The following is a 26,360-nucleotide window of genomic DNA, read 5'->3' on the forward strand; positions in this document are numbered from 1 at the left end:
GTCTAGTCAGCACAGAAGAGAGAGCAGATTCAATAGTATCACTTGCCTCTTTGCTATTGAATGGACTTAAGTTCCTAAACTAATCCATGATGACTGGACTAAGAATTCAGATGGTGTGTCTGATGCTCCTTGCTTTCAGCTGCTGTGGGATGTGCACAGGTAATGTATTGCCTTGCTACTTATGCTTGTTACTATGTTGAGGTGAAATAGGACATTTGTTATGCAGTTCTTCTACATGTTTCTGAAGAGTCACATATCAGGATGATTTTTTTTCTGTACAGTTATTTCATTGATTCTTTTTTTACTTATGAAGGATTATAAGCACATGCAACACAAATTCATCCTAACGTTTTTGAAGGCTGCTAACTGTATAGTGGATATAGGACTTTGTCTTGCTTTTGTTCCTTATTTATTCAACTCTCTTTCTACTATATATATATATATATATATATATATATATATATATATATATATATATATATATATATATATAGTGTTTTCTGTGCGATCATTCTATTACTATTGGTCTAGTTGTTGTTGTAGCTGTCTCATTTGCATTTTTGATCACATATGCATAGCACTTTTCATTGCTGCCAGGAGAAAGCATTAGCAGAGACAGAAGTTTCTGTCATATGTTTTCTTGCAGTGTGAAATGGAAATAAACTACTTAACAACTTGAAGTGGTCACACTACTATTAAAACACAATCAGAACTTTTCACTTTAAATGTCCGACAAAGGATAAATGTTTTGATTATGTATTGTCCTTACGGTAGGAATAAGCAATTAGTGAAATGTAAATGGCTATGGTACATTTTTGGATACATCTTTGTAGGGCAGAACTGATTCCTTTGCCGGAGGCATCATATTCATTAAATTTATCAATAATAGTACAATCTGCCAAATAGAGTTTGAGGTACTCAGAGCTGAAAGTGTTCATCTTTTACTTGTCTACGAAACAGTAAGAAATGTCTTATGTCAAGGTCGTGCTGACTATTTTCTGACAAGAGATTGCAATTTTGTGAAGTGATGATATACTTATTTGGCATAACAACAAGAAGATGAAAAATGCTCCTTCCCATCACAGCACAGCAGTTCTACAGGTCATAGCTGGTCATTTAATAGTTATACTCCCTGTTGCTCATATGACCTTGCCTTAAGAAACAGAAGAAACCCAATCTTCCTCTAATACAGTACATTATACCCCGTGCGCTTCTATAATCACATTTCATCTATATAATACTATTAAAGGGATAGAGATTTGTAGTTCTTGTTCCATGAATACAAGTCAGATTATGTTCACACCTGCCTCAGGGATTCCATTTTTCTGTTCCAATATATGAATTGAAATATGGCATTCAAGATGTGACAGATCTGTCACTGGACGATTACCAATGGCACCCCATAGACCCTATTGACTTATAATGGGGTCCATTGGGTTCCATCATGGGGTTTGATATTTCACAAGCTCTGCTGTTTTTTTTGGCAACTATGATGGAGTCCGGGATGGAGGCTCCAACATCGACGTGAGCAGAGCTTAAATAGATTAAGTAGGTTCCATATGTTGATATTAATGACTAAAACAACCTCTTAGAGATATTATGAAGATTTAGATATGCCTAAACGGTATCATTGGGCAATCTTTAGGCATATGCCTGCCAAATACTTGGCAGTTTTTACAGGACTGTTCTACGTCTCTGGCAGAAACATGGTTAATATTCCCAGCTCAGTCTGGATAAAATGCTTTGTGCCCATTTATGAAATCAGTAAGGCACATGGATCTATAGTAAATTAAGTTGTGTAATGCGAATTAGGTTTCAAGGAGCATTCAGTAAAATAGAATAAGAATAGGCTCATATGCTAACCTATTGGGTGTTCGGTCCAAAATAAATAATGCTGCTTACTGATAGCATACTGAAAAGAAGAAACTGGGCTCATCCACGTGAATAGATGCGTAATGGTATTCTAGCACTGTGTCGGGCACAGATTGCTTTGATTTTGTTTTCTAGATGTATAGTAATTTGCATTATTGTGCCCAATTTATAAAAGCCATTGAAGAAGTAAGTGATAGCTATTGATTTATGTGAGCTGACTGCTTTATAAATGCACCAGTACCAAACACACATACACTCACATATAACACCATATACACACAGAGAAAGCACATATACCCACACAGACATATATATATATATATATATATATATATATATATATATATATATATATATATATATAATCATATGGACTTCTCAGATATGATAACTAATTACTACTTGAATATTTACATACTTTTAGTTTAAGCTACAAACATTATCAATGAGTTTGAAAGAACATACAAGTAGCAACAATACAGTAGCAGTTTTGCTTAATATATAATAACATGGACACATAAATTAGATAAATATTAACATTTTAGTAGCTCCTTCATACACATTAATCTTTAATCAGAAATATTGCAGTTGGCTCCTGCACTAACACATCATGACACATGGACACATTACATTACTAACGCATTACATTACTAACACATTGCATTTGTAAAGTTGAATCGTGTTTCATGGATATTACCCTTCAGTGATAAAAAGAACTTTACATGTGATCTATATTACACTTCATTCACTTTTACACCCATTTCATGCTTTAGTATGTCAGATAATTTTGCATTAAGTATTCCTAGATGATTGACATAGCCCCATTTGTGGTGCCATCGTATTCATCAAGATGAAGTACTTTGGTTTTCTTGTTTCTGTTTCAATAGAAATTTAAGATGTGATGTTTGGAATCTGTGTACTTGTAGATCCACAGAATATTATCGGCTTGGACTATTTTGGATGATGTTTCAATGTACAGTGTTATTAGTAATCATACATTTCAGGGTTCAAACATTTAGACTTGTGTGTTGTATAGACATTAGTCATGCGTTCCCAAAAACAGCTAAAATCACAGCACTCAGTAAATAGAAAGACCATATTATATTGATTTATTTTTTACCGTTCCATAGATTCTGAAGAGGAGATGCAAGCATTAGAAGCCGATGTTCTCAGCAATATGTACTCATCAAAGGTGTGTATCGTCTTATTTAGGAGATCATGTAATGAACGACAGCATTTCCCAAACTGTAGCTGTAATGGTTGTAATAACTTGTGGGACCACACAGTTCTATAAGAAGCTATTACCTGCGTTGCCTCTATGGGACTTTTCCACAGCTACGGAATTCCATACCAAAACCTACATGTCTAAAGACTTCTCCGCACAACCGTATTTGCGCATGTTATTACAAGCGTAAAATATGCGCGTGCTAAACATAGAGAATAGAACCCATTGATTTCAATAAGTTCATTCTTGTGAGCGTGTTTTGCGCGCACATTTAGCACAATGGAAAAAAAGTAGGACCTGCTCTATTTTTCTGCGTTTTGTGCAATGAAAATGGCTCCCATAGAAGTCTTTGGGAGAGGTGTAAATACGCAAGAGGATGTGTGAAAAACTGCTAAAAACCATGTAAAAAAGAATACTTCTGGACCTCAGGCTAATGGCCTTTTAACCCTTTCCAATCCACTGTCTGACGTCTTCCAACATTCTGATTGAAGGCTCTACAGCTCTGATGTCAGAAGACATCCGGCAGGGTATTCTTACTGTATATGACTGGCTGCTCTGTTGTCGGGGGCCTCTCCAGCTTCTCCAATACTGCAGTACTGGCTCTAGCCAGCAGATGGCGCCATAGTATAATGGCAGAAAGAGAAACCCCCCTAGGAAAACCTAAATCCAAAATTGGATTGCAAAGGCTTAATCCACGTAAAGGGTGTGCTGCACATGTTTGAACTGGCCCTGCGCATGCAAAAAGGACAGTACTATGCACAGACATTGCGCGCAAATGTACATCATCCAACCTCGTTGCCCTCCGGCTGGTCACCTGAATAAGCCCTAACTGTGGATTTTGATGCTGAATTTCAGGCGTATTTTAAGCCATTTTCAAGTCCTCATTAAAAACCGCCGGTGCCTGCGGGTTTCGATGCAGAGTTTACCGTGATTTGTGGTGCATCCTGCATCCTAATTCTAGCCTGTATGAAAGATCTCTATGAGCCAAGAGAAGAAGGCTACCTTTGGGGTGAACTCACACACTGCAGAATTGTTGCAGATCTTGGCTGTGAAATGTGCGCTGAAATTCTGTTAACAACCCCAATTTCCTCACAGTGGGAAACATCCGCAGTGGAAAATAGACAGGCTGTGGATATTCTATTCTGCGGCACGTGCTATTTGTGCCAAGAAATCAATGGATTTTCATTGTGAATTTCAATCAATTCAATGAGTAAATTTCACCATCCAAATCAGCGTATGTGATCATATCCTTCAGCGCACCCCTTAGCGCAACACATTTGCTCAGTGAACAAGGAAGCTTAGTGGGTGTATCACTGCATAGTACTGTACTTTTTGTGCACGCAGGGCATGTTCACATATGTGCGCAAAACACCCCCACATACGCAAATACGGTGGCGTGAAGAAGTCCTTAATCTAACACAACATACTTTTAGCAATGTGCTCTCTCCTATAAGCAACTACATCACTGCTATCACATAATCATCCTTAGGGCTTAAACATATAAGCGGGCTTTAGTCCCATTCTTCCGCCATGATTTTCATGACCACATAATGGAATGATACAAAACCATTGATTTCAATATTTCATTTTCACTATCAGGATTCTCGTGCGTTAATACTACATGCAAGAAAAGATAGGTGGGACCTATCTTCCCGTTACGTTTTTTTTCTTTTTTTTCAAACTTGTGCGCAATAGTATTGCATTTGAATAGTCAAAGAAAAACAAACCAAACCCTGGTTCATGCACTAATATGCTCCGCAGCCGATCCGGCTATTGATGACCTATCCCGATGAGAGGTCATCAATAGTATTTAAGTGGAAAAAACCCTTTAACTTTTTGGAGCTCTAAAACTTGTACATTGTGATTTCTCTCTGAGTCCGGATTACACTGGGTTGCCAGAATGCTTTATAATGACTCTTAGATTGGTGCCAAATGGCAAAATCATGTATGATAGATAGGTCAGCTGTGGTATAGCTTTATTTTTATTGATCCTATTAACAATTTCTCATTTGTTAACCAGGATTCCTTTTACACTCTATAACAATAATTCTAGAATGGCTTCTTGCTTTATAAAAAAGAAATCCCATAATACATATCCCCTCCTGCTTTGAGTTCATCCATGATTCTTATGGGCTTTTTTATTCATCGAAAACTGTGCTCCATCTATTATCCAATGCCAATTATACTTCCTCAACAGTCTTGTTATGTAGACTTCAGCCCTACCAGGTGAAGCTTGAAATGCAAGATTGTATTGTCTGGTGAGAAGTGTAGTAACCAATTATAAAGAATTACAATAATGTAAAGCAGGTCAACAGAAACTTTCCATTTACATGTCTGTGAATAATGTTTGTATGAATATTCCATTCTGGTGTCAGACCCTGAGATTATCCCCAGCAGGGCTCCACACGCACGGCTCGGCTCATCCTGATGATTTCTCTTGCATGCATTCTTTTACTCAGCCCGGTCATTGAACTGACATGTAATGCTCGCTCCGCTTTAAAAAGGACCTGTCATCAGGTTTTAAGAATGCAATCTAAGGGCTTCTTCATAGGAGCGTATGTGCAAAAATGCTCACCAAAGCTCAACGTATTTACACATGAAAGAAGTTGATGAGTTTGCACATGTGTCTGCGCATACTATTGTACTTTTGTGCATGCAGGGCTAGTTCACGCATGCGCACAACACACCCCTTCTGTGGATAGCCTAATGAGGTCCATATGTGTTCTTTTTTTTCACAGTTTTGTGTAGCTGGGACCTTTGCTGTGCAAAGTGCGGAAAGATAGAGCAGGTCCTACTTCTTTCCACGCATGTGAAATGCACTTGCAAAACTCGCTCATAAGAACGAATCCATTGACATCAAATATAAAATATATGCATGCAAAAATGTGCAAATATGGAGGTGTGAATAAGTCCTGAGTTAATGTTGTAGTAGTTCTGACACAGATAATGCAACAGCGCTAAACAATGTAGGTGCACTGATACCTTTATAATCTGCATTTGAAATTTTTCCGCCCAGTATGCAAATGAGGGGAGAAGAATAAGATTTTTGGAGAAAAGTCAGTTTTTCCCTGCTCTCCAGCAGCAGGCATGCCTTCTTGGTTTAATGGACTATGCTGACTTCTTGGGCTTAATGCGCCTGTGCTCTGTTGGCCATTAGTATATCACGTGACCCAGAGTATGGCAGCTCCATTCTGCATCCTGTTATCTGCAGCTATATTCCCCCTGATGTAAGTAAACTACCTGTTTAGCAGCTGTAATGTGTATTATTATATTATATATGATATGCTCTTCAAAGGGATTTTCATATCTATGGTAGAAAGGAAACTCGACTTACACTTCAAAAAAAGGTTCTGCAGCATCTGCGGTGCATAAAATAAAGAATTATATCCTCCCCACTATTCATTGTAAAGAAAGCACCTTGGAGACTGATTACATAGTAGAACGATTTCAGTGTGCAGCCTTATGTTTTTACAGCTGTGTCCTTCCGTATCTTCCCTCTTGGCTCAACATATCTTGATGTTAATGACCAGGTTAAAAAAAAAAAAACATACATGATTTTTTTTAGGTATTCTGTCATGAGATTTCTATCATATATCTGTCTATATTTGGCCACCTAGTGGATGGGTTGTGATGTGGAACCTGTCAAGGATTTTTCTAGCATGCAATGATATTGTATTGATTGGTTTTGAGAAATATTGGAGTCCTTTGACCATAGCAGGCTAAGGTAAAGATGAACACATTCTAATATTCTTCTAATCTACAGTAGGAGGGATATTATATCATATATATTACACAAAAAACATGTATATCTGTAAAAGCATTTTCGAAAAGGGTCTCGTCACTATACAAAAAAAAATTCTCTAACAGATAGGTCTGGCATATAATAAAAAATAGACTATACTCACCTTTTTCAGCTTGTGAAAACCCAGGAAAATCCATATGCAGACCAGAGAGAGAAGGGGACAGGGTTGAGTCTAATGCTATACTGTTCAGAAAAGTCACATTAAGCTCTGCGCTCAATTGTGGCCCAACCCTGCTACTGCTCCTTTTCCTCTTTGGTCTGCACATGAAGTCTCCCATTTTAGAACATGTTTCAACAGAATACATGGGCAGCAGCCATTTGGTGGCATTCCCAAAAAATCACTTTAAGCATTTAAGGATAGATCAATGGAGCGCTAGCACACACATGTGACTACTGCTGCATTTACGAGGGGCTGCTGATAAGTCTTTGGCTTTACCCAGAAAGAAACGAGAAACGAGATTGGAAGATGAAACTTTAGATTTATTTCACATACTCTCCTCTGATGTCAACACACTTCTTACATCGGGATTCCAAGTTCTGTAAGCCTTGCAAAAAGAAGGATTTTGGTTGTGCCTCAAACCAGTCATCCGTAGCAGCCATGGCATCAGAAATGGTGTGAAATTTGTTACCCTTGAGGTGTTTCTTCAGGTTTGGAAACAGATGATAGTCGGAGGGAGCTAGATCTGATGAATAAGGTGGGTGGTCAACCAGCTGGAAACCTAGCTCCACCAGTTTTGCCGTGGTCGCTTGTGCAGTGTGAGCGGAGGCGTCGTCTTGCAGGAACAAGATTCCTTTGGCCAGCTTGCCGCACCTTTTGGCCTTCAGAGCGGCTTTCAATTGGTCCAAAAGTTCAATGTAATACCTTGCATTGATGGTGGAACCATTTTGAAGGTAGTCCACTAGCAACACGCCCTCCTTATCCCAGAACACAGACGCCATAACCTTAGTGGCTGATATTTGTACCCTGAACTTCTTTGGGCGAGGAGAACCACTGTGCCTCCACTCTTCTGACTGTTCCTTGATTTCAGGGTCATACAAATAGGTCTCATCCATAGTGACCAGTCGATCCAGGAAGTTCTTATCAGTCCGGAAACGCTGACAAATGGACCGGGAAGTTTTCACTCGCATGCTTTTCTGATCTGTTGACAAACATTTGGGGACCCACTTTGCAGATAGTTTCTTCATGTTCAAATGTTCATGGGTAATGACACAAACACCTTCACGAGAAATCCCCATGATGTCTGCTATTCCTTTAGCTGAAATTGGCCGATTCTCCAGTATGAGGTTGTGCACAGCATCGACGATCTCCGGAACAACAACCTCTCTTGGTCGTCCAGGACGTTCCTCATCATTGGTGCTGAAGTGGCCCGTTTTAAATTTGGCAACCCAGTTCTTAACTGTAGAATATGAAGGGCATTGATCCCCCAATGTCTGCGACATATCACCATGAATATCCTTTGCAGACTTTCCTTGCAGAAACAAGAATTTTATCACTCCTCTGCTCTCATTTGCTGTGAATATCGCCTTAGACTCCACCATTTTGTTTTTCCGTGTGCCTAGATCACTGTTGCCATAAGCTGCAAATACAAACATTTTGAAAACCTATATTAGACACATAAGGCTTTCATGTGATGTAATATTCGTTACCATAGAAACACAAAAAGAACACAAAGCCAAAGCCAAAGACATATATGGGGAGACTTGAAACCCCTGTTCTTATAAGTTGAGGTCCCATTGATTGGATCTCCCTCACACAAACATTTATGACCTGTCCTGTGGATAGATCATAAGTTGTTGTAGTAGTGGAACAACTTCTTTAATGTATAATGGCTACAGATGCAGCATGTACCAAAGTAATATTTGGCACACTTCTGTGCATTACACAATTTGCATAGCCATTGCCCCATACTGTTGGGCTATGCAAATTGGGTAGGCTTGCTATGTTATTAGCATAGTATACCACAAAATTCAATTTTAAACATGCTAGATCTGTACTACACATCAGTGTCTAGAGCCTTATAAAATATAATGATATTATCATTTACTCCATTTGGTATTAAGGCAGCTTTGAGCCATTTGAGTGCTGCTGTAGTAATATTGCACAGTCGTTTGCTGTTAATCCTGTCTCTTCTTACCCTCATTTGGTATAATGATGATATATGATGATACTTATGACTACAGTTTTCTTTGTAAGTCTGTGGATATTAAATCACTATATAATAATGGATAATATACTTATGACAGATGATATATTAACACTGATGACTATGAATATATCAATTTAAAGCACCAAAATTCTTCTATAATGCAATTTTTTGGTTAATGGAAGGTCATTTACCTTGATTGTACTCTAGTGACTGTTTATTATCTTAGTGTCAAGGTGCTCTATTATTCAATTACAATTCATTTAATCAGATTTCTTCACTTACTCACTAACTACATAATTATACTATTCAGTGACAATCAATACTACCTTAGAACAATATACAACTTTACAGCAATATTCTGTACCTGTAAAGCATTTTTATTGATATTCATACACCCTAGAGGGTGTTTCTTCTTGTGCAGTTTTACTAAATCCCAGACACGGGTCATGTAAAAATCTGAATTTTCACAAAAAAATCTACTCATGTCAAGAAAACATTGTGTTATGGTGTGGTATTTAGTGAGATGGTGACATTTGATGGGTTGCGACACCTTCCAGTTGTCAGAAACAGTATGAACAATACCATAGATAACACTCATGGCCTCTATTTCTGAATTATATGCCACGTTTTCTCTGAGTTTGTTATACTGCAAATATAGTAGGTGTTGCCAATATTTTTTACATGACCCTTGTATATGTCATTAAAACAGCTCATGTGGCTGCTACAGAGTCATTGTAGAGAGATCCCTTGGTCCACAATCCCTACAATTACGGGTGTGCCTAGCCTCTCTGCTGCCTTAGGCAAACAGCAAAATAGCACCCCCACCCGCCTAAAACTATTATTATATGCATGGTAAAGAAAATTGCCATGCCATGTACAAGGTACAGAATGTACACACATGACAGACTTACTGAGAAGCTGCTCCTTGTGCTACTTTGGCTGACCCTGGGGTAATTTTCTTTACCTCCCACTGATCTCACCCAATTCCCATCATCACAGGACCGGAACTGTTGAGCTGTGCCCCTCGTGACATCATTACAGGTCCTTCAACCCCACTGCCCAGCACACAAGTCTTTACTGCTAAGCTCTGCCTCTTGTGATATCATCACAGGTCTTTATTCAGTCATCATTGACACATTACCGCAAGTCTTCTCCTATATGCTGCACCAAACCCCTCTACCTACTGGATACACCACTTGAGGCAGGAGGCTCATCTTGCCTCAGGGATGCAACGCCCCTACAATTCTAGCAAAAAATGATACAGTGATTCAACCCCAAGTTTATGGGATGGAGAAGGGTTCTAACTAACATCCAGCCTCTAATCTAAAATAACCAGTCATGTGGTAATGTTAACCAGGACTTGAAGGGAAACGATTTTAACCTATGCCTTTAGACCCTCTCATTGGTTCTATCTATGTATACAAATATGTTGTTATTATTTATCAGCTGTCAGTATTGGGGACAAGCAGCCATACTTCCTCAATAAATGTTTTGGGCTTTAGTCGATGGTGATATGTCATCAACATTCATAACCACATTTTTATAGACTGATGGATACAACGATGCTCAGTTAATAGTCCTACTTATATAAGGCACTTATAATTATTATTTTAGACTTGGTATCATATTGGTTGATATGCAATGGAATGACCATATTTAAAGGGGTTTTGTCATTAAAAAAATAAATTTCTTTACTCACATATTCCTCCCCAAGCAGTCTACTTTCCACATCTTCTACTCACCAATCAAACAAGCTGGCTGGATCCTCTCCTTCCTGTTATGCATGGGCTTTCTTCTTCCTGCAGGATTTTTTTTATTTTTAATGACGAAACCCCGTTAAGAGCTCACTAACACTCGCTACACAAAACATGATCTTTTTCTAGTGTGAGTTGATGTAAACAATGAATTGGCTTGACTGCTACCAAGGTATATTTTGCTCTCTTGGCATTCAGGATGATATCCACCTAGTTTTAGGAAAAGTTTATTTTCAATCAAATTTACCTTATGGCATTGGAAATTCTGTCAGATGCTCATTAGCAAGAAACTTTTAACTGTCTCGCTGTCAGAAAGTGCTGCTACTAATATGATAGCTGCTTACCTACAGCATATGGCAGAATTTTAAATGTTCATGAGACAAATCTCAGCAAAGATGAACAGTAAATTGATAGAAAGTGTTGGAGATACACTGCCTAAAATATGCAACTTCTTTTAATTAGGTCATCAGGTAGTTTTATATTGCCAAGGTTTTTACTTCAAATCCAGTTGATGGGCAGATGAATTAAATATCCACCTAAATTTTAAAGCAGCTTTGATTACTGTTCACCATAATGGACATATCACTTCATTAAATCAGGGTCTGAAATGATATAATAGACAAAGACGGATGAGAGAAAATAATACTTAGCAGATTAAAGTATTGGAGATTCAGTTTCAAATAAAGCAGTGTCAGTGCCGGCAGGTAATAAATATAAAGTGACCAGAACTAATACTACTTTCTGAAAAAATCAGGGTACCACAGGTGGTATCAATCACAAGACATTGCAAAAATCAGTGGAATAGAAAATCAAGGAATAGATATGAAAAAAATATTTAAAGCGTAATCCTATTTTCAGATGACTTTTCGAAATAAGTTTTTATGTGTTTATACAGGATGATCAGCAATATTTCTGACCATTATATGAATTGTATCTTGCATATTTCATCATTTTCCCCCCTCAAGGCTCCATCTCTAATTGTCAGTCTTCCCTGAACTGGTTGGTGGGTGTAGACTTTCTGCTACACATAGCACAGAGCAAGTACAAAGCACACATAGGAGAGTAGAATATGTTCTTCTCTGCCTCTCTGCAGCACACGTGTATAAGTAACAGCAGCATAGAGAGCATTATACAGCAGTACTGAGCAGTGTAGCTGGGAAAATAATAGCTGGGAGAGAGTAAACAGCAAACGCTTAATAACTGCAGCAGCAGTGTGCCTCTCTGACTCTGTCTCCCTCCTCCTTCCCCTCCCCTCTCCATAGGCTTCTGTGGGCAGTTAAAAACAGCAGCAAACAAAGATCCCCCCCTTCCTGTAATTCATTCTGGTATCTCTGTTAGAACAGACACATTTTACATGACAACAGGCAGTGGACAACAAACTAGAAGTAAGTGAGACCCTTTGAGGTCAGTACTGCTTTTTCAGCACAAAAGGCAATTGCAAATATTTAGGATTAGCCATGTTAAGCTATACTACATGAAACTAAAAATGCTGCGTTATTCTTGAATCTACATGTGTAATAGGTGTGTAATATTTTCTTCCCAAGTCAATCTACATGCTTCCAAACCTGTCAATATCTGTTCATTCAAGACCAGGAAATATTTGTTAGATGTGACATACTGTATCATGGAATCCTAGGTCTACCCTTCTTCTCAGTCTACAAGTTAGCCTGATTACAGCATTGTGTTTCCTGGGTTGTATTCCTCCTCACATTTTGCGTCATGTCTCTGTTATGCATTGCAAATACTTTTCCATTGTCATATCTTTTCTATTTCCTGTTGGATAGAAAAGGATAAAAAAAAAGCAATAAGCAGATTCCACATTGTGTAGAAATGGCCCAAAACCGAGAACTGTTGGGAAACTGCAGTCTTCTGATAATATTATTGAAGTGAAGGGTCCGAGCAAATAATCTAGATATTTCCGGGAAATAGAAAGATAGAGCAATGTCTCTACAGCATGACCTATTCGAAAGTAGCATTCCTACAAGTCAATATCTGATCTTTTAACAGGCCTTGTAAAAAATGATTGGGAGTTTAAACCAAAACCAGAGTCTTCTCCTGAAGAAAAAGGTAACCATGGCCAGACAGCTTGTTTTGGAGATTTTGCCGAAACAGGCTGTCTGTACATGGTTATCTTTTCCTTCTGGAGAAGACTCTGGTTTGGGCTTATATACCCAATCATTTTTTACAAGGCCTGTTAAAAGGTCAGACATTGACTTGAAGGAATGCATGAGTTTCTCCAGGTACTTTGGTTTCTTTCCACACATCATAAACATACAGAAAGCTTAGTTTGGAATAGTTGAGCTCAATGGGGACATGGACCGATGTGAATAATGACAAACTCTGTACAGTTTTGCAGAATATGTAGGCCCTATGTAAATGAATAATTCAGAAGACAACTATTTCCATGTTACATTTCTTATACTAAGCAATTGCGATGAATGCTTGCAATCTTTTGAATCTTTACTAAACTGCAGTAAAATGCATTTCTATACACTAGAGACTGAAGATGTAGAGAAATTCTGCTACAATTAAATAAAAGGACATATTGAATAAAGGAGTTTCAAATGATGTCATTATAAGACAAATAGCTTTTACCACATATTACTATGTTTATGTAGGTATGCAGATGGCACTGTACACGCAGACACAGTACCTATCAGTCTCTCCACTCCAGCATTGTCCATTGTTCCCTTATCTTACCTATACAGCACATGGAACATTTTTTTCTTCAGACCAGCTGTAAACTACTCACTGTCACCGCTTCTTATAACAAAAGAACGATATTCCTTTACAATACATAAAGGTATTGAGACAATGAGAGACAAAGATCTGAAAACATCCTAATTAATTCATTGCTAAATGAAGTTTTTTTTCTAAGCCTGTTATACATTTATAATAGGAAAAGGCCCTTAAAAAATGCAACAACAATCAAAATCGAAGTTGTCATCTCTAGACACTAGAAGACTAAAAATGTAGGTATTTTATCTTTAAAGCCCTGCTAGAAAATCATAATTTCTATTTCCTTAAAGAGTACTTGCACTTTCACTTCAGAGTGTTCCTGCTCCATCGGCCATTTTTGGCTCCTTCCAGCAGCTGAAGACAACCCCATATAGCACTATTGAGAGCTCCGATCCGTTGGCCATTTTTGTCTCCAAAAACAGCCGACGGAGAAAACACAGGTACTCTTTAAACCTAAACTCCCCAAACTGATCTCTATGCCAACTCCTTTATTGTTTTAAAATTTGGAGTTACTGAATAGCTTAATAATGGTGCAAGTCTTAAAAAGAAAAGAGAATACAATACTAAATGACCATGCCAGCTTTTTGAAGACTCCAAGATTTCGTATTGACCCAGATTTGGTAGTGACAATGCATCTGTGTATGTGGGAGGAGTCTGAAAATGTTTCACTACTTCACCTATACAGAGAAAGGCTGGATATTCAGGCTGCCGATTGGTTGCCTAAACTGTAACTCAGCAGCTTCCGATCCTACAGACACTTTTTGCTAGACAAGGGTGCATAATCTGTTACCCTGGGTCCCAAGTGACCTGCTGTTGTAGGATTCTGAGCCACCCCAACCATCCGGGCACAGAAATGCTTGTCTGTGGGTGGTGGCTGCTCACATGTAATATCCATGTTAGCAAGAAGAGGAGTGGCACACAGCTCATGAGCAGCGGCGGACAAGTGCTAATGCTGCACTGTGGAGCCATCCCAGATCCCCCATATATCAGGAAAATAGAGTTATTCAACTCCTGTGTGGGACTCCAGAAAAACGTAAGCGTTATTGTTGGACATCTATGCATGCAGATTTCTTTATTGTAGTTTATGGCAATTGTGAAATGCTAGGCTATTATCACAACACCCATTATCTACAAATCATGCATTCCTTGAAAGGGCCTTTGTTCCTCTGGAGAGTTGATTAGGGTAGAAGGGAATAGGTAGCAGTCCTGGAAGCGTAACCTGCTCATATCAGAGTTTTATGGCATATACTTCTGATGTGTCATAAATATCTCACATGGTAATACCTCGTTAAGGCTTGTTGTGGTCATTGGGAGTGCTTCAAAATCACAACTCTGCCCTTGGGCTCGAAACGGTGCAGCAGCCCTATATTAGACTATAAATGGCTGCTGTTTTATTCTACATTTAGGAACAGAGCTACGCATATGGAGCTGTCATAGGACACAGGGAGCTGATAAACCAGAATGTAAAACCCGCTATTTTTTACAAGGGCATGAAAGTAGTTCCCATGCATATTATATACAAGGGCTTCTTGATTAATTTCTTGAACAGATTTTTTTTTGTGTGTTTGCAACCACTTAAAGGCACTATTCCTGCTCTATTGGATGAGCAGTATGTTATATATCTTATCTGCACAATTACATAAGTCATTAAGATAAAATAATGCTTCTAGAGTTTCCTGTCCATACCCAAATGAAATATCATGCCCCGTTGTAGAAATTGACCATTGAAAGCAGACAGATGTTCAGTGTCAACATGGGCACCATTTACTCATTCTAATATTGATCAGTGGTACTAAAACTTAGAGGAAGCTGTTATCAACCACCAGTTATCACATATGTCAGTCTATACCAGTTATCAATTGTTTCTTAGAGACACTGAAAACTCAATTACTGGAAGAAGAAACTAGAACAATGTGCTATCAAGTGGCAAAATGGAATGCGGAACAATTTTAGGGAGTGCTGCTTTTAGGAAATAAAAGTTAAGTAGAGATGAGCGGGCGTACTCGGCCAGGCCCCTTTTTCGCCCGAGCGCAGCGATTTTCGAGTACTTCCGTACTCGGGCGAAAAGATTCGGGGGGTGCCGTGGGTGAGTGGGGGGGTTGCAGCGGGGAGTGGGGGGGAGAGGGAGAGAGAGAGGGCTCTCCCCTGTTCCCCGCTGCTACCCCCGCTCCGCCACGCCTCCCCCCGACCCCCAGCGCCCCCCGAATCTTTTCACCCGAGTACGGAAGTACTCGAAAATCGCGGTGCTCGATCGAGTAATTACTCGAAACGAGTAGGTTCGTTCATCTCTAAAGTTAAGCTATTACAGGATGTTCAAAAGAAACGGCTGTAAGATATCTCTCACAGCATTTATTACCAGGGTAATAATAGACTAAACAAGCTGGATGTTGCCCGTTTTATTTTAAAAATGGGCCGCTTCGGTGATTTATTTTTTATTCATCACATAAGTAGTGACCCAATATGTATATATATATATATATATATATATATATATATATATATAAAATAAGCTATATATATATATATATAGCTTATATATATAAAATAAGCTAGTGTTACCTTGCTTAGTTATTCCTTTGTATCTGATATTCCTGAAGTCATGTGATCTTATTCTGACCAACTCAAATTAGCACAAAAACTCTTGCCACAGTTATAATAGCGGAGATCACAGCTCATCCTTCTGACTGTATATTTATGGTCTGTAGCCTATTTAGATGAATACAGAAGGTAATGGCAATATTTCCCTGAAGCAGAAATAGTACAGTCTATAGCTGCTCATAGGATGTTGTGCTGATGTATCAGGGGATACATGGATAGATGGAACAGAATAGTGAAAGTAAAAGCAGAAATATCAGAATCAACATGGTGTCCGATAAGCATCAGACAGGAGCCTGCACTACATGGAAATTACTGCAATATACATAGGAGACCTCCAGAGTGTGATAGGCAATCAGGTGAGGGGTGCAGGGATGTAAAAATGTGTTTTCACTGGAGTGGCTCTTTAACCGTTTTTATATCTTAGTTTAATCAAGATCTTTAAGCTAGCAAATATCCTTCATGTTTGATTACTGGGCAGTGTGCATGAGCAATATAGATAATTGCCACATTGCTTTTCAAGAAGAACTTTTTAGCAAGATGGATAACATTTGTACATATTAAAAACATTACATATGTCTGTTCTTGAAAAGGACCTGCGCTGAATACATTTTTTCTTCCAATTAGATTATCAACTACATGTCATAGTCAGAACAAGCTAGTGAGTGATACTTCACACTCTGAACAGCAAAAAAAAGTCTCACCTCGTCTTATCCACTTCAGCTTGCAGCATATATTTCACATGTAGGACTATACTCACATACTTCATTAACCACTCGATCCGGTGGTATTTATACGTAAAGCAGAATCAAACAGATGGGAACTTGAAGTGCCGTGAATAAAAACTCCTTTTATTGTAATCTGTGCATATAAAAATCACAGGTCCAGAGGACTAGTTTCAGCTCCTCATGAGACTTGATCACCTAAGAGGTGATGCTCCTATGTATTGTGCTGCAAGAGAACACATTATCACTGAGTTGATTGTGGACCTGTTCTGTCACTGAGTGTTTTGGCTTAGGGCTGGATCTGGAAGCAGTACCTGGGTACTCTAGTAGTCATCCTTCAGCCCCCTAAGTTGGATCTCGTCTTTGCTGTGGGGTCCCCAAGTTTTTACTTACAGAAATAGCCTCAGCAGAGTGCCTGCTGGTGTTACGTGAGACCAAGGCGCAGTACCTGAGCATGTGAACACGGATGTAACCAGGAGACTAGTCAAGGTAAGTCTGTTAGTTAAGGGCCCCATCTGAAGAAGTCTACTTTCTGGGCTCTCACAATTTGATCAAGAAACTCATATTTATATGCATTACAAATATAGCAATACTGTAATTCAAAATTCATATATTCAGTTTTGGCACTTTTCTTGACACTTGCAGAATGCTGTTGCACATTAGTGTATAGGAATATTTGCTTATGCCATATTTCTTAACCAGAACACTTTGTAGTGGTTTCAAGCATCTAGATTATAAAAGAAGGTTTAGTTCCCATTTAGGTACTGATTTGACACACTCCAGACCCAAGAGAAATGTTTCATACTTATTGTTCTAAAAAACTCTCCATTGGTTCAGCGTCCACTTCATTGGTGATTTACTTATTATTTTGTTTCATCTTATTCCCTGTATATTTGTGTCTTTTTACACTTTATACTCAGTGTGTATATTTGTCCTTTTAAGACATAACGGTATTTTCATATGCTCCATCACTGTACATTGGTTGTTTGTGGCATCCAAGCTTATAAAATAGCATAGTATGATATAGTGTATAGCAGTGCTTCTCAACCGGGGTGCCGAAGCAGCCTGGTATGCTGTAAGAGCTTGCCAGGGATGCACATCACCAGGGCAGATTGGCCGTTCAGTCCACCGGGAAGAATCCCAGTGGGCTGGTCACATCCTGGGACTTCTCGCAACTGCCACTGCACTAGTGGCTGCTATAGTCATTCCTCTAAGCCTCCAGTTTAGGAGGGGACTGGATGAGGCTATAAAATAAGAAAAAATACAAAACAGTATACTCACCTCCTTCACTTTTCCTCTGGTCTGGTCTTGCCTGACTTTCCAATTGTGCGGTCATGTAGTATGTGGCCATGCAACCCAGGAGTCAGGAAGGACTGAAGTGTAAGAAAGACCACTGGAGCAGAGCAGCTTAGACAGCAAAGGAGGTGAGTATATTGTTTTTTTTAATTATACAGCAGAAGAGGGACTGTGGGAGCATTATTGCTGATGGGGACAACAAGGGGGAATGTTTTTACTGATGAGGGGCTACAAGGGGCAGCATTATTACTGATGGGGGCAACAAGAAGGAGCACTATTAATGATGGGACCATAAGGGGGATCATTATTACTGACAGGGGGAACAAAAGGCAGCATTATTAATGACGGGGCAACATTTTTAATAATGGGGAAACAAGGAGAGCATTATTAATCGAAGAGCCAGAAAGGGAGCATTTTTAATGATTGGGCTATGAGGTGGAGAATTATTCCTGATGAGGGCATAAAAGGGGGGCATTATTACTACTAGGGCTGCTGAGAGGGGCACTGTTACTACTGGGCCCACTGAAAGAGGATGCTATTACTATTGAGGCCCCTGGAATAACGGAGGTAAAATTATACATCATGATAAGCTACATGCCTACCCAAGGCCACTGCACACACTCGTTTTGGTAGGGGTGCCTGGAAGTAAAAAAAAATTCCCAGGGGGTGCTTCAAGGCTGAAGAGTTTGAGAAACCCTGCTGTATAGTATAGATCATGTAAACAAATTGTACTAAATTATGTAATGCATGTATCATTTACATATACAATGCACAAAACCATATAAGAGCCCTATTATGCCCTGAATGAGTAAAATAAAGAATACCAATCAATTTGTTATGGCCGAGAAATTAACCAATACGTTTAATATTGTTTTTGTTTTCCATCAAATTCACAAAATGATATCTATTCTAGTTCTATTAATTCCAATACAAAATGTATGAAATTAAAGAAAAGCTAAGTACCCGAGACTGTAGAAGAATACAAATTTGGTTTAGATAACAGAGATTCAATTTTTACTTGGATGTGGTTAAAAGAGACAATTATCCTCTTATCATAACATATATGCATGGCTGAAATACACTGTGAACCTTCAGAAAGTAATTAGCATTAACCCTTTCCAATCCACTGTCTGACCTCTAAAGACATTATGATTTAAGACTGTACAGCTCCGATGTTTGAAGACGTCCGTTGGGGTTCTCTTACTGTATATTGCCAGCCTCTCTGCTGTCAGAGACTATCCAATGTGTCACCTCATGCAGTACTGGCTTTAGCCAGCAGATAGTGCCGTTGTATAACGGCAGAAAAAGAGTAAGCACCCTAGGAAAACCAGGATACAAATTGGATTGCAAAGGGTTGACACACACATGTATATCGGCACTGCAAAATTAAAGTTTAGTTTCAGCCACTTCCTATGTTTAAGAAATTAGCCATTTTTTCTCATAATAATTAGCAAATATTTAATTTTAGGTGAATAAAGCAAGGCTTCCATACTGGAAAATGACTCTTCTCAATGTATGCAAACTTGTAAACAATTTCAACACCCAAACAGAGGAAGCAGGGGAGACTGGAGAAGAAGATCTAACAGTTAGAAAACAGTATCCAACATCATTGGATGGATTTAACCTGGAAGCAATGTTGACAGCACTTCAACTTCAGAAAATTTGCCAAAGCATGGTCTTTCAACATTCAGAGGTATGGTGCAATATGTAAATTGTCTGCATTTTAGATCATTATTACTATACAGAAATGTAAACTAAACAGCAAATATGCTAAGACAATTCTTGCATAAGTTTTCTTGAATCGAGAGAAATGAAGAAGATTGACAGGAATGCTTTAATTCACACCAAAGACACTTATTTAGCTCTTTGTTAGACTAACTTCTAAATCTTTCAGGATTCGTATGGTCTGACTTTCCCTTAAGACATCCTTAGAAAAGGAAGAAAACCATAATTATGCAATACAACTGCTTGTCTCTCGTGAACTACAGTTACTATGTTTGTCAGGTTTCCATCATCTTCCTAATTTTAAAAACAGGAAGATCTTATAATCATGGTATTAGCATTCGAATGTCAGAAAAATGAGAATATAAGATGTGATCATTCTTATGGAAAGCTGGAAAATAGTCTACTGTGTCCATATCACACTACTCAGTATGGTAGTCTGCTGAGAAATAATGAATTACTGGAGGGTTCTTCTAACAAATATGCCTCTTGGGCATTAAGAGAGTGGGTGACACTTGGTTGAAAATGTCAGATAGCAATTTAGAAAAATGTTTTAATAAACAGAAGATATGAAAGGAGGTACAAAAGAAACCATGAAGAAGACTGAAAGCATGGTAAGCGTCTTTCTTTGTTTGAAGTAAAAGAAAGTGCAGACTATTATGTGAGAGTGCTATAGCCAATTCTATATCTGAAGGGAATATTGCTCCAGGTTCTATAGCACAGTTCCATATTACACATAGTACTTGATTTCCAAAAGTAAGTTACTTATTATGTAATAATGTCGTCTGAGAGGAATTCATCTCTAAGACTTAAAGGAGATGTCTCGAGGAAGCAGTTAATTTTTTTTTTTGCCCAGTCCCCCCCATTAAACACACATTACTAAGCCCCCCTGTAAATGACATTTCTAGCTGGTTCGTACTTACCGTTCCAGCGTTTCAGCAAGTTATAAAAGTTTCCTCAAGATGGCCGCCGGCTCTTTCCCCGTCGCTCGCTGCAGCCCGACGTGCGCGCTCCCGAGACGCCGCCAGCTGTGTCTCCATGGCAACCGGACGCATCGCAGCCGCCGACCAGACGCCCCGCAGCCGCCGACCAGACAGCAGGTAACCGGCGCTAGCCCCCGGCTCCCCAGCGCTAGCTCCCCCGGCGCAGCGACAGCCCCCCCCCCCCCATCGCAGCGACAGCCCCCCCGGCCTAGCGCTAGCTCCCCCGGCGCAGCGACAGCCCCCCCGGCCTAGCGACAGCCCCCCCCATCGCAGCGACAGCCCCCCCGGCCTAGCGCTAGCTCCCCCGGCGCAGCGACAGCCCCCCCGGCCTAGCGACAGCCCCCCCCATCGCAGCGACAGCCCCCCCGGCCTAGCGCTAGCTCCCCCGGCCTAGCGACAGCCCCCCCGGCCTAGCGCTAGCTCCCCCGGCCTAGCGACAGCCCCCCCGGCCTAGCGCTAGCTCCCCCGGCGCAGCGACAGCCCCCCCGGCCTAGCGACAGCCCCCCCCATCGCAGCGACAGCCCCCCCGGCCTAGCGCTAGCTCCCCCGGCGCAGCGACAGCCCCCCCGGCCTAGCGACAGCCCCCCCCATCGCAGCGACAGCCCCCCCGGCCTAGCGCTAGCTCCCCCGGCGCAGCGGCAGCTCCCCCGGCGCAGCGGCAGCCCCCCCGGCGCAGCGGCAGCCCCCCCTCCCGGCGCAGCCCGGCGCAGCGGCAGCCCCCCCCCCCCCCCGACCCATCACTTACCTGGGAGGCTTCTCGGGGCTGCTGGGCTGGGCTGGGCTTCTCCGCTGGGCAGCTCCAGTTTCTGCACCTTCCTCTAACAGAGGATGGTGCAGAATGGCCGCTTCAGCGCGCTCCCGAGCAGTGACAGCTCGTCTGCGCATGCGCAGAAGAGCTGTAGCGGGGAGCACACTGAAACGGCTCGTGCTGAATGGAGAAGACCGGACTGCGCAAGCGCGTCTAAAAAAGCAAGCTGCCAGCGAATTTAGACGGAACCATGGAGACGAGGACGCTAGCAACGGAGCAGGTAAGTGGAATAACTTCTGTATGGCTCATATTTAATGCACAATGTACATTACAAAGTGCATTAATATGGCCATACGGAAGTGTATAACCCCACTTGGTTTCGCGAGACCACCCCTTTAAGAAATATGTCAACAGCCCTTCTCATCTACCAAAACCTTTTTGGTTACGCAACTTCCCCCTCTGCACTGACTAGGAGAGCACTAGAGAAGAAGCAGGGTTGGTTAAACACTTTTTTTGCAGAGTCCGAACAATTTTTATTTCAAAATGATAACACCCACTGTATATATTTAATTGTTACCACTAATAACACTGTTTTTCATGACGTGTTTTATGAATATTAGGCCAATTTCAAGAGTATTCACACTTTAAATAGTTTTGTCTAAAATGTTCAGAAAAGATGATTCTAATTATTTTTGCAGTAGCTTTTATCAGTCTCTTCTGTACATTTTTTGTACAAAACTCCTCTAACTACAGATGGGTTATGCCCCCTTCATATGGGACAATTGTTTTTTAAACGAGCGCACGAGCGAGTGACGTCACCGCTAGTTGTTCGAGCTCGAGCATAATGTTTAGACAAGCAGATCATCACTCACTTTTCGTTAAGTGCTTTCCATTCCTATAAAGTGAGCGAAATAGCGATGACTTTTATGCAGGCCGTAACTGGGTGACGAACGAGAAGCAAACAAAAAGTGTATGATAGCCAAGCATAAATATTATTGCTCACTTTTTCGTTTGTTTGAACGAATTTTGAGGGACAATTGTTACATGTAAATGGGCCATTCCGCTTTAGCTTGACTCTTAATGCTGTGTGATATCACGGTGTGCCGTGCTATCGGGGCGGTTTACAGTTTGCATTACTTTGCAGGGTGTTATTACAATCAAGGTAATATTTTGCAATCTGTATATAGCTAGGTGAAGACAGTGCTGAAAAATCTGTCTTCAGCTACCTAATTGTCCATTTATATGGGACAAGCTATCTGGCAAATGATGCCCGACAGCTCATCTCAGTGATGCTTGCTCCTGGGCTGTTACGTAGGAGCGAGTATCACTGGCATCTTTCAGTTGTTCAGTCGCTGCATGAATTTACATGAGATGATTACCATTCAAATTCCTGCGGGAGCGCTAGAATTTGAACAATTTTGAATTGTCCCATGTAAAATGTCCATAACGATATAGCTGAGCAAGAAGCTACAGGTGTGCCTGCATTGTTATCTCTAGTGTAGGTACAGCTGTTTTCATATACCCATTTATTAACCCTTTCCAATCCAATTTGTGTCCTGGTTTTCTTAGGGGGTTTACTCTTTTTCTGCTGTTATACTATGGCGCTATATGCTGGCTAAAGCCACTACTGCATGAAGTGACATGTTGGATAGGCTCAGACAGCAGAGAGGCTGGCAGTATACAGTAAGAGAACCCCGATGGACGTCTTCCAACAACGGAGCTGCACAGCCTTAAATCATAATGTTTAAGACATCAGAAAGTGGATTGGAAAGGGTTAATAAAACCTGCTTTATATTTTATTGATTTTCAAAGATCAGTCCCAGCACTGCTTTTATTAGTCTCCAGCATACGCTGCTCAGTCCCCTGGCTCTGGGTGAGGAGAAGCCGTTCTGTACAAAATGGGCTTATATAACATGTTGCATAATGCTTATAATCGCCTATTCTGTACATTTTAGGAAAAAATTAAATAGAGTGTAGCTACTCTTTAAGAAGAGCATGAAGGAGTTCACATATTGATATGGTCTATAAGTGTGAACTGTTTGTTTGTTTTTTGTTTTTAACATAAATTTAAACTTATCCACATAAGCCTTCATATGCTTAAACCTCCTGGGAGTTTGTTAGTATTTCAGCAAAGAACTGTATGCTATCTAACTTGTTTTGTAATCTTACATATCGCAGGACTGAAAATGCAGGTTTTAATTCTACTTTTCTTATATTCTTTCTCTTCATCTATATTCCCTAATTCCAAACTAAGTCATGTTGAGCCTCTTGATGTCTTAAATGTTGTTCTTAAGGAAATCCTGCTACTTGGCTAGAATCTTGCAAGTAAGCATATTAATAAATGGCTTAAATAGTGATGCCAAAAGAAGACATTTACAAAGTACCATTATACAACTGCAGAGATGTGATATTGTTTCAATAATCGCTCATTAAGAAACATTTGGCCATTGAGTCTGCAGTAAGAGGGATTTATATTCAAACATTCTGCACATTAATTCCGTTTAGTGATTGAGCTAAATGTGCAACACAAAGACACTTAACGGATCGTGTCAAGAACAGAACTCCTGTTCATATACCCTACTAGGGCATATGAAAGTTATAGAGTTGGGTCTTCCTCTTGGGAGGGTGCATGAAGTGCAGGAAGGGCTGCAAATAGTCACCAGGCAGTGAAATGTAGTGGGCATCAGTCAAGGACATATTTAGGTGGATCAATGGACCCAACCCATGCTATGAGTACACACCTCACACCAATATGGAATCACCACCAGTCTGCACAGTGCTTTTGACAGCTGCAGTTCATGGGTTCATGGTGTCTGTGTCACACACAAGCCCTATAGATAGCCCAAAACAGTTGACACTGTGACTCATTAGACAATGCCACATGTTTCTAGTTCTGTAAGGTCCAGTTAGCAAACTCAAAAGATCATGTAAGGCACTATTTCTGGTGTTGTGGTGTTAGCAGAGGTAGTCTGGTGGGTCTTATGCTCCCATATCCCATTGAATATAGATGTGATTCCTACCAGTGTTGCTTGTCTGTTTGCACAGACATTTTCAGCCAGATGCCGGTATTTGAGATTATTACGCATCCCTGATTGGCCACTATGCTGTCCACAATGGTTGGTAATGTCTTCGATTATGTATTCCTGGTACATACATGACACTATGGATCGAGGAATGTTAAATGCCTGCACAACTTTGGAAGTGGAATGTCCTGTCCATTTGGCACCCACTATCATGCCTCATTCAAACTCCAATAATTGCCTTGCCATTAGCCTTCTGGCCAGTGTTCAACCTCAGTCACAAGAGAACGCCTCACAAGTTATACAGATGTGAGCATCCTAAAGCTGTTGCCTGAGGTAACACCACTTTATGATCAATTTACATACTGCTATCCCATGACTCTTTGCATGTCAGTGTACTACATTTCCTCTTGCAGTAGCCACTACAGGGAAATACCCGACAAGATTAACTATTTGCTGGGGATACTTGGAGTAATTCCTGGGGCAATTAGCTGTTTGACCTGAGCACTGCATACTGTATACCAAACAGAGTTTTCCATAAGTTTATTAAAAGGATTGTCCCATCATAGACAACCCTTTAACCCCTTCAGTGGCAGGTTTATTATTACCATGTCAGCGCAGCAAGCCCCGGAGATTTTCCTGAAGTAATTCGAAGTGACAAACGTGTACAGTGGCTCAATAACTGTTTGTCCTGGCCAGCATTTCAGCACTGGAGCTGTCCACAGAAATCTTCTGGAGTTTAACTGCATGGACAGTGCAGCAAGCCCCGGAGATTTTCCGGACGTGCCCCTAAAGGGGTTAATCGACTCATGGACAAATCTGTTTTAGCATATTGGACCTCATCAACATAGAGCATGCATTTGCTTAGCTATATGGTTTGACATAGTACAACGTGATTGGAATGCTGACTCATTTCTAGTAGTCTCAGCTAGAAGCTAATGAAACCTCAGATAATTCTCTTTTGAGAAAGTACATAACTAGCTAACCTTCCAAAAGAAGAAACTGTCTGTAAATTGCCATTTTCCATTTTATGGTATAAAAATTCTACTGTCAATATAGGCATATTACTATATAAATATAAATAAAGATGAACCCACTACTTCTCCAATTATAAGATTACTTGTATGATATATTATACTCACTGACATCCACATCACTTGCAATATAATGTATCAGACAAACGAGGTTTTTGGTTTGTCAATTTAATGGGATCTTTTTTTATTTTTTCAGCTGTCTCAACGGGATTACCTTGAATCAAGCAGTTCAAACAGTGAAAATGACGATATTGTAAAGCGAAAAATTCCTTATATTTTAAAAAGACAGGCTATTGTAAGCAAAGCCAGAAGACCCTACATACTGAAAAGGGGCTCTTATTACTAAGAAATTCAATATGATTCACTAAGATGTGTTTAATTTATACGTAAATGTGATTTATGTTTATTTTACTTACAATTAAAGGTATATTTGTGCCATAAATAAATTGGAAATCGATTGTCATTAATATAAAGTAAATGTGTTGTTTGTTACATGTGATTTTTATATACATAAAATTATTTGGACTTTTACATTTTGAAAATAAATACCATTTATCTGCATTGTGTTCATCCATAAAGTGAATCAGAAGCAATACTGCCTCCTAATGGTCACAATATTGGACTATTGCAGAGAAGTACCGGTATTTTGAGGAAATTGCATATATGAATTAGAAGATCTAATACTCATCAGATTTAGT

The 26,360-nt window shown here is 40.0% G+C and overlaps 1 protein-coding gene across 1 annotated transcript; it reads left to right on the plus strand.

Moving 5' to 3' along the window:
- Positions 1-26,360, plus strand: NTS (neurotensin). Its single transcript, XM_066589863.1, has 4 exons — positions 1-159; positions 3,003-3,064; positions 19,624-19,848; positions 25,859-26,360. The coding sequence occupies exons 1-4, from the start codon at positions 87-89 to the stop codon at positions 26,006-26,008; spliced, it is 510 nt and encodes a 169-aa protein (XP_066445960.1). The 5' UTR covers positions 1-86; the 3' UTR covers positions 26,009-26,360.

This window comes from Eleutherodactylus coqui, chromosome 2 (assembly GCF_035609145.1).
Source record: "Eleutherodactylus coqui strain aEleCoq1 chromosome 2, aEleCoq1.hap1, whole genome shotgun sequence".
In the NCBI taxonomy this organism is placed as follows: domain Eukaryota; kingdom Metazoa; phylum Chordata; class Amphibia; order Anura; family Eleutherodactylidae; genus Eleutherodactylus; species Eleutherodactylus coqui.